The 11,464-nt window shown below is 69.3% G+C and overlaps 1 protein-coding gene across 3 annotated transcripts in view; it reads right to left on the bottom strand.

Moving 5' to 3' along the window:
• Positions 1-1,688: 1,688 nt before the first annotated feature.
• The window catches only part of KIF26A (kinesin family member 26A), a 42,021-nt gene continuing 32,245 nt past the window's right edge, over positions 1,689-11,464 (bottom strand). For 2 of the 3 annotated variants that reach the window (XM_043554417.1, XM_043554419.1), the window contains 11 exons: positions 10,693-10,902; positions 10,106-10,199; positions 9,581-9,843; positions 9,292-9,475; positions 9,021-9,183; positions 8,527-8,689; positions 5,015-7,868; positions 4,122-4,327; positions 3,985-4,005; positions 3,467-3,617; positions 1,689-2,912 (listed from right to left, as the gene is read on the bottom strand). In XM_043554417.1, the coding sequence (XP_043410352.1) occupies positions 2,731-2,912; positions 3,467-3,617; positions 3,985-4,005; positions 4,122-4,327; positions 5,015-7,868; positions 8,527-8,689; positions 9,021-9,183; positions 9,292-9,475; positions 9,581-9,843; positions 10,106-10,199; positions 10,693-10,902 (4,491 nt within the window). In that variant the 3' untranslated portion in view covers positions 1,689-2,730. The remainder of the gene's footprint in view (positions 2,913-3,466; positions 3,618-3,984; positions 4,006-4,121; positions 4,328-5,014; positions 7,869-8,526; positions 8,690-9,020; positions 9,184-9,291; positions 9,476-9,580; positions 9,844-10,105; positions 10,200-10,692; positions 10,903-11,464) is intronic. The other variant, XM_043554418.1, reaches the window with a different exon arrangement.

The following is an 11,464-nucleotide window of genomic DNA, read 5'->3' as shown; positions in this document are numbered from 1 at the left end:
CCCCAAAGGTCAGCCACCCCCAGCAGTAGCTGGCGGAGGGGGGGGGGGGGCGTCGGAGAGGGTCAAGGGCATCAAGGGCTTGTCATCAAGGAGCAGGCTCTGGGCCCCTCCAGTGGCTGAGGGGTAGGAGAGGGAGGAAGGGGTGTTCTCTGCAGGACGAAGGGACCCACACAGCACCCCCAAGTGCAGTCCACCCCCCACAACAGCTCTGGCCAGATGGTCAGGACACTATGGCCTTGGCTCTCAGGCAGGCCTCCCCCAGTCTCCTGTGTGACCACCCCAGCCCCAACCCCGCCCTGTTCTCTGATGTGGGGGTGGCCCTGACCCCACCCAGGCCCCAACACTGTGCTGGTCCCTCAGGATGGAGGAGGGCGCCCAGCACCCCTGCATGGCAAGGTCAGACCATGGGTCACAGCCAGCTGGGCCTGGCTCACGGGAGTCCCAGACCAGGTGGGCTTCTCAGCCCGTCCCCTCAGATATCAGGTCCTGAAAGCCTGTCTCCCATCCCACCCAGAGCCCCACCACAGCCACCTGGACCCCTCAGCGCCTCCCAAATTCAGTGGCAGACAAGCAGGCTTGGTGGCTAGGCCTGAGCCCAGGCCGGGAACCAGATCTGGCCTCCGAATAGAAAGGGAGAGCCCGGGGGTGCTCCGGGCTGCCATTGCCTCTGGCTGACATGGGAGCCCAACCCCAGGGGCTGGGGGCCGTGCCATAGGCAGCAGGGAGCAAGAAGGCAGCCTGGGGCGGTTGGGGGGGAGGGCTCAGTGCAGAGGACAGGAGGGGCCGGGGAGGCATTCTGCACGCTGTCAAATGCTGTTGGGTGTGGGACCTGCTTCTGCCCCCAGCTGGGCCTCCCCCCTGAGGAGAAACCTCCTTCCCTCATTCCCTCGTTCTTTCCTCCAGCAAGTATCCCCTGAGGCCCCACTGAGGCCCAGCGCTGTGCCCAATGTGGGGGCACAGCAATGACTCAGACCCCACCCCACCCTTCAGAGGCCCCACGGAGGCGGGGAGTACAGGCAGAGACCACACGAGGTGTGGGGCGCAGGGCGGAACAGCCCCCGTGCCGGAGGGGGAGTCCCAGACCACACTAGGAAGGGCCCAGCCAGCCGGGAGGGGCCGTGGTGCCCGCACCACAGCCCCCGGGGGCCGGGGGCGCGCCGACGGGGTGGGGGCAGCAGTGGGGCTGCTCAGGACCAGGGTGTGAGCATCGGGCAGGGCCGCCTGAGGCCTGCAGAAGGTGCAGGGTGAGGAGGGCGGCCGTGCCCGGCGGGGGTCCTGCCAGCTCGGGGGTCCTGAGCCTGATGTGCCCTGTGTGTCTGCTCATCTGTCTCCTGGAGAGACAGGCAGGGGACAAAGGAAAGAGATCAAGGGTCTCCCACTGCAGTACCTGCCTCAATTTCCCCAGCTAGCATGACCCCTGGGAAGGGCCCCGAGCCAGCCAGAAAATGCTGCTTCCCACCAGCCCAGCCCCATCCCGTGGACCCTGACTCAGTCTGTCCCTGCTGTCCCCTCTCGGTCTGTCCCTACTCTCCCCTCTCCCCTGCAAGGTTGGTCCCTGCAGGGCTGCTGCAGGGCCGGCAAGCAGAAGGTAAGTCCCCTGCTGTCCTGGAGATGCATCCTTCAATGCCTTGAGGCCACCTCACCCCAGGACCCTTGCAGGGCAGCTCGCCCAGTGAGCTCAGGAGCCATTTTAACAACCGATGTGTCTTTTATTCACAAAAGCTGCAGCAAGATGTTATCTACACATTTGTACAAAGGTTTGGACGCCCTTAGAAAATGCACAACGGTCAGAAAACAGAGCCCATTGTGCCGGGAACACATACCTCAGCAAATTCACCCCTGGTCTGCATTTGGCAAGAAGTGCCTCCCAAGGACCCCTGCCCTGCCCAGGGTGCCCCCCAGAAAGAGCCTGGCCTGAGGAATACCTTCCATAGAAAACCATAAAAACATAGATCATTTGTCTCCAAATTCCCACTGCAAATACTGCATTTATAGGCAAAATGATATAAAAATATGAACCTAACAGAACCTTTACAAAACCCTTATCCCCCACATTTTTTGTGTGTGTTTTCTTTTGTTTTGTTTTTGCTTGTGGTTTTGGTAAGAATTCCTGCCGTACAAGAAGGCGCCGTGTGCCTTCAGCTCAGCCCGTGGGTGCTGCCCTCCCTGTGTCCTCAGGACAGAGCAGGTCCTCGGAGAAGGGAAGGTGGGCCGTCCCTGCCCGGAGGACCCCCAGTTCCATCTGCAGAGAGAACTGCACGCAGACCCAGGGCCCGGTGACCACTAGGGCCGGCTCTGCCGAGAGGAGACGGCTGTAAAGGAGAAGTGATCCTGACCTTCGGGCCTGCTGAGCCCAGAGCTGTCCTGCTACATGAATCTGCTTGGCTGGAGAGAGGCTCCTGCTGGGCACTTGGATGGCCACCGCGGCCGCCAGGCCACAGCCTGAGCACAACGTCTGCTGGTGTCTTGAGTCCTTAGCACCAAACGCAAAAAGGAGAGAAGTCCAGTTCAAGGTTAAAGGCACTTGTGTCGTTGTCTGGATGGTGACAGTCTCTGTCTCCGCACGGCTCCTTCCCTGTCCGCTCGCTGCACTCGGCCAGCCCCTCCCTCACGCTCCCTCGCCTCTGAGACCCCCGGTCCTTCAGCCGACCCTCTGCATCCTCCTCCCTCCGACCCCTACCACATCCTCGCTCCCTCCCACGCCCCCTCTGCGCACCCCAGTGCCCAGCCTCAGACGTCCACCTCCTGCGGCCCGGGCGTGGCGGCGGGGGCGGAGACGCTGATGTCAAAGCAGGTGACCATCATGACGTGGGCCTTACACAAGTTCACGCACTGCTCCAAGGCGGCCGTGGCGTGCTCCAGGGCCGCCAGGTACTCTGCTGACTCGGGCTCCAGCTCCGGGTCCACCTCGACTGGGGAGGGACAGCAAGCAGCTGGTCAGACCAGGGGTTCCCACGGGGCCGAGGAAATGCTTCTCTCCCCTCCCGGCTTTTGGGTCCCTGTCTGGGCCAAGGTGAAGGTGAGCAACCGGAGTTCTAGAGGGAAGTGGCTGGCTTAGGGGCGCAGCAGGCAAGGGGCACCAGGGCGGTGGGGGCACCCTCTAGAGTCCTACAACCCTGCGCCTCCCGGGATGGGGATATCAGTTCTCCTCCCAGCAGAGGGGCGGGGCTCACACTGCCCCTCCCAGCAGAGAGGGGCGGGGCTCACACTACCCCCCAGCAGCGAGGGGCAGGGCCACACTGCTCCTCCCAGCAGAGGGGCGGGGCTCTCACTGATCCTCCCAGCAGAGGGGCGGGGCCACACTGACCCTCCAGAAGAGGGGCGGGGCCCACATTACCGCTCTCAGCAGAGAGGGGCGGGGCCACACTGACCCTCCCAGAAGAGGGGCGGGGCCCACATTACCGCTCTCAGCAGAGAGGGGCGGGGCCACACTGCTCCTCCCAGCACCGCGGGGCTGGGGACTCACACTGCTCCAGCCAGCGGCCGGGCTCCACCATCAGCCGGCCCTGGGTCTCGGCCAGCTCCCCGCATAGGTGCTCACGCTTGGCCTGCACCTCTCGTAGCCTCTGCTGCCTGCGCTCAGCCAGCCGCAGCGTGGCACTGTTGCACGCCGGACCCTGGGGGGCAAGGGATGGGCGGGGTGGGGGTGCTCAGGCATGGAGGGCAGCCCACTCCCATGCTCTCCCACCATCCCCAGCTTTGGAAGGAGGGTCTCCCTCCAGCCCCCAGGCCTGGGCCAATGTACGGTGGGGCCTCAGAGGTGGGCAGGGGTCAGACCTGGGCCCCCCACAAGGTGGGGCTCCCACCAGGTGCTCCCAAAGCAGCCTGCCAGTGCCTGGGCCCAGGTTGTGGGAAACAGCTGTGGTAAAAGCCCCATCAGATGCAACTCCAGGGGACAAGAGTGGTGACCTCAGGACCCCTCGGACCACCCACTCTGCCCAAGTGGGCATCAGCGGCCACCACAGGTTCAAGGTTGGTTCCTACCTTCTCCACATCCTGGCAAGGCTGAGGGCAAGAGGGGAAAGTAGGGTCAGCTGGCCGCCTGGCCCCACCCTCCAGGGCCCACCCTGCCATCCCAGGACCTCTCACCACCAGCCGCCCAGCCCCCCACTGGCCCTGACCTCAGACGGATCCTCCCTCGGGAGCGGGCGGTGCCGCTGCAGCCGCTCCACGTCGTCGATCTCATACACCTTGATCTCGAAGGGCTCCTTCAGGGAGCCGGCCAGGGGCGGGGGCAGGTCCACCCACTGCCCGGGGAGGCTGGGCTTGCGGCCCAGGGCAGCCGTGTCGGGCATTGGGGCTGGGATCAGCCGTCTCCTCTGCAGACCTGGAACAGAGAGCCGGGCCCTGGATGCGCGGAGACCGGGGTCCCAGGCCCAGGCCCCAGCCCCGGCCCAGCCTGCCCGGGGCCGGAGAGAGAAGACAGCACCGGGGCCAGATCCAGAAATCCCCAGCCTCTCCAGGCCACTTGTCACCTGGACAGCCACTCCAGCTGCCCCTTACAGCCTCCTGGTTGGCCCTCCCCTGAGGGCAGCCCTCAATACCCCAGCCAGCCAGGCTGAGGCCCAACATAACACTCCCTAGCCCAGCTGCCCCAGGACAGACTCCTGAGCCAGGCCTGAGGGGCGCCCCACCCATAGCTCCCAGGATGTCCCTCCCTGCTCCCCACCCCCACCCCCACCCCCACGCCCCACCCCCACGTCCCAGCCACACACACACACACACACACAGACACAGAGCAAGGAGCTGGCCCTGTCCCCCCAGGTCAGGGTAGGAGGCAGGAGCGGCCCTGGCAGGGGGCTCCCATGCAGCTAGGCCCGAGCCCAGGGAAGCACCTGACTGGGAGCCCCAAATGCAAGGCCTCCCCCGGCTCCCGGTGCCCCGTCGGGGTGACCCGCACAGACTTGCACTCGTCAGCCTGCTCTAACAGCACAGCCCCAGCCTCGGGGGTGGCAGGGGGTCAGAGGAGGGCACGCGGTAGGTGCCAACAGCGGAGGGCAGCACCCGCACCCACCTGTGGCCCTCTTCTTGGGAGACCTGAGGCTTCGAGAGCGAGCGCCAGGGGAGGCGGCCCCGCTGTCGCTCATGGAGTCGGGGGCAGAGGAGGCACTGCCGGTGGCCTCGCTGTCGCGGAGCACGCTCTCATAGCCGCTGCTGCCACCGCTGTGGTAGAACAGGGCGGTGCGGCCCATGGCGGGCGGGAGCTCGCCACTCAGCACGCTGCTGTTGTCGCTGCCGTGGCCGCTGCTGCAGCGCTGGGGCCTCCGTGGGGCAGTCACCTTGCTATAGGGGGAGGGCAGCGCCGGGCCCGCGGGCGGCCGCTCCTCCCCCACGTTCACACCGCTGTCACTGCCGCTGTCCGAGTCCACTGAGCCCCAGGGGGGGCCACCTCTGCCAGGGGCTCCGCTGGCTGCCAGCTCATTGACGCGGCTATGGGCGGCCCGGAGCGCCTGCTTGGTGCCCATGATGGTGCCGCGGCTGGCCTTGGCCCCCATGCCAGGCACTGCCCGTGGGGCCACCCGGGGCGCCATCACGGGGCCACCCGGGGTCCTGCCCACTGCTGGGGTTAGTGGCTTCACGGGAACACCCAGAGCCCTCGACCCACCAGCTGCTAGGCTGCGGCCCTTGCCCCCTGCGGCCGGGGGCTTCGGGGCCCCCACTCCCTTGGCTGGGCTGCCCCTGCAGGCAGGAGCGGGCCCAGGCGTGGGGCTGGTGGACGGTACGCCCAGCCTGGGCACGGCCCGGGCTGGCCTCCCGGGAGCTTCCCTGGCCTTGCCGCTGCTGTGCCCCAGGAGCTCACACCGCTCCAGAGAGCCGTGGGTGGTGGGACGGGACACTGCCTCCGCCTTGCCAGCCCTGGCCTTCAGGCTCGACGTGGCCCTGGGGACGGAGTGGTCAGCCCGGCCACTGGGCCTGGCCTCCTCCTCCCCTCGGGGGAGGGCGGCAGCCGCAGGTCGCGAGAGGCCCCCGGCCTGGGGAGCGGCCAGAGCTGGGCCACTCTTGTGCTCCAGGCTGGATTTGCGCACAGGAGGGGCTGGGGGTGCCGCCCCGCTGGGCCTCGGGAAGAGGCCTCCCTTGGGGACCACACTTTTCTTGCGGCTGGGGGCATCCTTCAGGCCGCCCAAGCAGGCAGCCGCGTCGGCCAGGGCGTCCCTGCAGGATGCGGTGGGCGTGCTCACACCCAGTGTGGTGGCTCCCCTCCGCAGCGGTGGGATCTGAGCCACGGCCTCCGGCCTGTGGCCTGCCCTGGCTGCCACCTCACAGCCGTCCACGACCCTGCGGGCACAAGGCAGCACGGGGGCCGGGCTGGAGGCCCTGCCGGCAGAGACCCCCTGGAGGGCACCACATTCATCTGCCCGCAGCAGCCAAGGGTCCTCGAACAGGCCTCCGGGGCCCGGCGGGCTCGGGGCCAGGCGAGGGCAGCCTGCGCGGCTGGCCGCTGAGGGAGTCCTCGGTTTCCGGGGAAGGCTGGAGTGGATGGTCTGCGCCGGGGCTGCCCCCCATGGGGACACGGCCGGGCACTCCCGGCCAACTCGGGCGGGGGCTGCGGCGGCCGCTTCCCCAGGACGAGGACTCCGGGCCGGGCCAGGACTGTCCAATCGCCCGTGCTCCGGGAACCGACAGCGGCCATCATCCGGGGAGCTGCCCAGGACGGGGGGGCCCGGAGGGTCGGGCCTTGCCGGCGAGTCGGGGCCGGCCCCGAAGGGAGGCTGCGGCGCGGGGCTGTGGCGATCGTCCGCGCACACGCTGACCTCGCTGAGCCGAGAGCTGATGGAGGAGCCCTGGCTGCTCCCGGCCCAGGCTGCGCCCTCTGAGGGCCCGCCGGGCACCTGGGTGGTGTAGGCATCGAACTCGTCGTTGATACTGCTAATGATGCTCACGGGCCTCGAGCCGGAGGCCAGAGCCTGCAGAGAGCAGTTGCTGCCGAAGCTGGCCAGGCTGGCGGGGCGGCCGGAGCCGGTGAGCCCGCCCAGAGACAGCTCCTCCACCACCGTGAACACCAGCTCGTCCTCGCCGTTCAGCTCCACGGGCTGCTGCAGGGTCACCGTGGTGGTCAGCAGGCCCCGCTCCAGACGGCGGCCTCGTGCAGACGGGCGGGGGCGGCCGGTCTGCCCGCTCATGCCCACGGGGGGTGTCCGTGCCGCACCATCCGCGTCCGCGCCCCCGGGGTCCTCGGGGGCTGGGCCGGCTTCTGGCTGCCGAGGCGGCGGAGGGGCCGGGCCGGGCAGTGGCCTCCCGCCTCCACCCGCGGCGACCTTGTCCGGCCCGGGCGGCGCAGGCCTCACGCTGCCTCCCTCCCTCTGGTCGGCGCTGGCCCTGGAGGGCTCTGGGGCACCCCGGTGGGTGTCCGGGCCGGGGCTGCCTCGAGGTGTGCTGGCCGCCAGCGGGGAGCCCACGGCCTTCCTGGGGGCGGCGGCCTCGGGCGGGGAGGGCCTCCTGGCCCCGCAGGCCGGGCCGGGCTGGGCCCCACTGGCGACGCTCAGGGTTTCGGAGGGGCCCTCGCTGCCGTCAATGCCCTCCAGCCGCTCCTGCAACTCGGCGAAGGTGCTACAACGGAAGTGGTCGGCGTCTCGAGGGCCCTGGGAGGGCCTGCGGCGGCTCAGCGCGGGGATGATGGGCACGAAGTCGGGCGGGCCCTCGTTGTCAGTGAGCTCGCGGTCGGACAGTGCCGTCCCGCCAGGCCCCACGTAGATGACGGTGTCGCAGGACTGCTCACTGCTGGACGAGCACTCGGGGTCTCCGGGTGAGCTGGGGGCCAGGCGGCCAGGGTCAGGGGCCATGGAGCGGCGGAAGGGTCGCAGGTGCGGTGGGCGGCGGGCGCGGCCTTCCTCACAGGAGCTGTCCCCGCCTGAGGAGCTGGACGCGTACTGGGGGCAGAGCAAGCGGGTGAGCGGCCGCCTTACCCACCGCTCACCGCCCCCCCCCCGCCCCCGCGCCCCGGCGACACGTGCCGCTCACCGCCCGGGAGGACGCGATGGCAGCCACGGCACCGGGTGGCCCCTGGGGTGGGGCCGCCGCAAGCACCAAGCACAACCGCCCCTTCTCCGGAGCCCAAGGAAATAGCATTAAGCCGAATCACAGGGACGCAAGGACACGTGGCCACAGCCACACCACCCGTAACTGCGAATCCAGGATTCAGACCCAGGTCCATGTGACCCCGGGGTGGCCCTCACGCCACCCTCCTGCCCCTCCGAGGGCTGCCCGGGAAGTTTTCTGCTGGTTGGCGCCCGGGGGCCACGGGGACCCCGCCAGGTTGCCCGGACCACAGGCCTACCCCTGTGCCGGAGACACAGAGGCCAAGCAACCCCAAGCCCCCCTCGGGGACAGGCTCCAGCCCTGCGTCAGATGCCCAGGGCCCAGGCCCGGCTCCCTACCTTCTCTGGGCAGAGCCCCACGGGCCCAACCAGAGATGGGCAGCAGGCTCCCCACCCCGCCAGGCAGGGGCCCTCAGAGGACGCAGGACCCCGGCGGGGGGGGGGGGGGGGGTCCTCAAGGTGGGAGGGGCAGGAAGGAGGCGGAACAGACCTTGACCTTCTTCCTGCGCAGGCGGTGAATGCGGGCAGCCAGCTGCACGGTGCTGAGCGTTTCGGCATGGCGTGCTGGCGCGTCCGAGACGTGGGCGATCATGGTGGCTCGGCAGCTGGGGGCGGCCAGGGACTCACGCAGCAGCATGGTGAGCCTGTGCTCCCTGGGGGCGAGGGTTGCTCAGAGGCTGAGGGCCTGGGGAGGGGACGTCAGGGTGGGAGGCTGGGCGTGCGGGGTGCTACGGGGCGGGGGGCGGGGGAGGGCAGGACACAGGCCCCTCGCCGGGACGGGGCCGTGCCTGGAGCCCAGGCTCCGGTCGGGCAGCCACCCCGTGGGCCCCCCCCCCCCAACGTCAAGGCCCGGCAGACGGGGACGAACAGAGGACCAAAGAGCTCAGGGGTCCAGACGTACTGGGCAGGCCCACCTTGCCCTCGGCTGGTTCCCGGGGGCCACCCCAGGGCCGGAGCCCGCCCACCGAGGAGCCCGCCGTTCACCTGTAGGGCACGTGCTTGGCTCCGCTGACCAGGGCCAAGATGACGCTGCCCAGAGCCGACAGAGACAGGCACGGGGGGCCCCCGGAGGCCTCGCCGCCCCTGCCGGGCGCCCCCTCACAGCTGCCCAGGTCGATGAGATGCAGGCGGCTGCGGCCTCCAGACACTGAAACCACAGGGCAGGAGGGTGACGGCGGGGCCCCAGGGCACCCAGACCCCCGCCCCCCGCCCGGGCACGGCCCTGCGGACGGGAGCCACGCCGGCGGACACCTACTTCCGCCGCGGCCACACTTCTCCATGCGGTACTGGTAGACGTGCAGCGTGAAGAGCGTGTGCGAGCCGCACCGGGCGCCCTCGCTGCAGCCGGGCCGGCTGGTGCTGCGGGCCGCCAGCGCGGCGTCCAGGTAGAAGGCTGCCTTCTCGGCCGTGGGCGCCCGGAGCTCGCTCTGGTTCTGGAGCTGGGGACAGGCGGAGGGGACAGCGCCCCACAAGCTGCGGCCCGCGCCTACCTCCCCACGGCCCCCTCGCAGCCCCCCGAGACCGCACGCGGGGCCGCGGCGTACCTGCGCCCCACACCCCGGGTCCTCGCGCAGGTACACGCCCGGGGACTGGGCGTCCTGGAGGCTGCCGGAGGCCACCTCGGCCAGCAGGTCCCGCAGGCTCTCGTCGGGGCCGCACACCTCCGCGGCCGACACGCGGACGGAGAAGCGGGTGCCCGTCCTCTCCTTGCGCTCCTCGATGAGCCTGAAGAGCCAGGAAATGGCGCAGGGCACGACACCCAGGCTCTGAGGCGAGCTGTCCTTCCCGATCATCGTGTAGGACTTGCCTGGGGGCCACGTGGGCGTGTCAGGGCCCCCCCACTCAGCCCGACATGCCCTGGGAGCCCAGCCACACCCGGCCTCCTCCCTGGACCTGCCCGGGGCCCTCGGGGCCGACTGGGGGCCACTGAGACCTAGGGGGCCTCCTCCAGTCCAAGGCCCCCTGCCCTCCAGGACGACAGGGTTTGGGCTTTCCCTCCGTGCGGCCCCCTCCCCCCCGGGAAATGAGGCCCAGAGACTGCACAGAGGGGATGAGGGGGGGATGCTTACCAAGGCTCATGTGGCCAAAGGAGAAAATGCAGCCATCAGCCCCCCCGACCACTGCCTGGAGCACGTCAGCCACTGTCCCGGAACAGACCTCAGCCTGGGAGGGGGGGGCCCCGGGTGTCAGGCAGGTGCCAGAATTGAGGGAGTCGACACCCAGCCCCCCACCACGCCTGTCTGTCCCCAGCTCACAAGATGGCCAGGCCGGCGCGCACAGGACCGAGGACACAGACCTCCACGCGCACACGGGACACACACGGATGGGATACAGACACACAGCGCACAGGGCGCGAGCCGCCAGGCACACAACTCACACCGCCGTCGTGGAGACCACACCACACCCCAGGCGCTCACGCACACCCAGCACACAAGCCTTCCACAGAGCCCACCAAAAATCGTGCACTTCCCCAGGCCAGCAGCAGAGTCGGAGACCCCCTGGGCCGGGGCCAAGGAGGAAGGGAAAGCAGAAGGGGCCGGGCCGGGGCCGCTGGCCTCACTCTCGCCGCCCTCCTCCTTCCTCGCTGGGCACCAGGAGCAAGCACAGGCCCGGCCCCGGCCCCGGCCCCGGCCCCGGGGGTGCCCGCCGCCCTCACCTGCTCCGAGTCCTGGGGGAAGACCGCATCGAAGGCAAACATCTTGGGAGCCACAGCGGCGGCTCGTCGGGGGCCCGAGCTTCCCGGGGGCCCGGCGGCCGGGTCGTACAGGGTCACCTGCTTCTTACGCGGGTCCACCTTCAGGAAGGACGTGGGCTCGGCCGAGTGCTGCGCCCCCTGTGCCGGCCAGATTCGCAACATGACCTTCACCTGGCAGGGGAGGCGGGAACGGGCATCTGAGCAGCCGCCCGCCCAGCGGCCGCTAATTACAAGGCAGGAGGAACTCGCGCGAGTTGAGACAGCGGGCCAGGCCCCGGCACGGGGATCCCCACCGCAGGAATGTGGATGCCTGCACCCCAGCTCCAGCCGGAGCAGATCCCATAAGAGATCAGCCAGGCAGGCAGAACGCGAGGCTCAGTGACAGGATGGGAGCCTGGTGTGGGGGCAGTCAGCACAGGAGGAGGAGCAGGGGCCAGGACAGGGGGGCACGGAGTCAGGGAGCACAGGGTGGAGGAGCATAGGAGGAGCATGGGGTCGGGGAGGACGGGGCGGGGGAGGGGGTTGGGTGGTGGAGGACAGCAGGGGGAAAAGTCAGGAGGGGGGGACAGGCTTTGGATGCCCCCGTGAGCACAGGGATGGAAGCGTGGCACCACAAGTGCACCCGCCTCCCCTCGATGTGGGGTGTCTGGCCCGCTCACTGACTCAGATGCAGAGCTGGAAGCTAAGCGAGCTCAACCCGAAGGCACAGAGCCCCTGGGACCAGAAGGAGCCC

The sequence above is a fragment of the Prionailurus bengalensis genome, chromosome B3 (genome assembly GCF_016509475.1).
Source record: "Prionailurus bengalensis isolate Pbe53 chromosome B3, Fcat_Pben_1.1_paternal_pri, whole genome shotgun sequence".
Lineage (NCBI taxonomy): Eukaryota > Metazoa > Chordata > Mammalia > Carnivora > Felidae > Prionailurus > Prionailurus bengalensis.
This window is presented reverse-complemented; position numbering and strand designations above follow the sequence as displayed.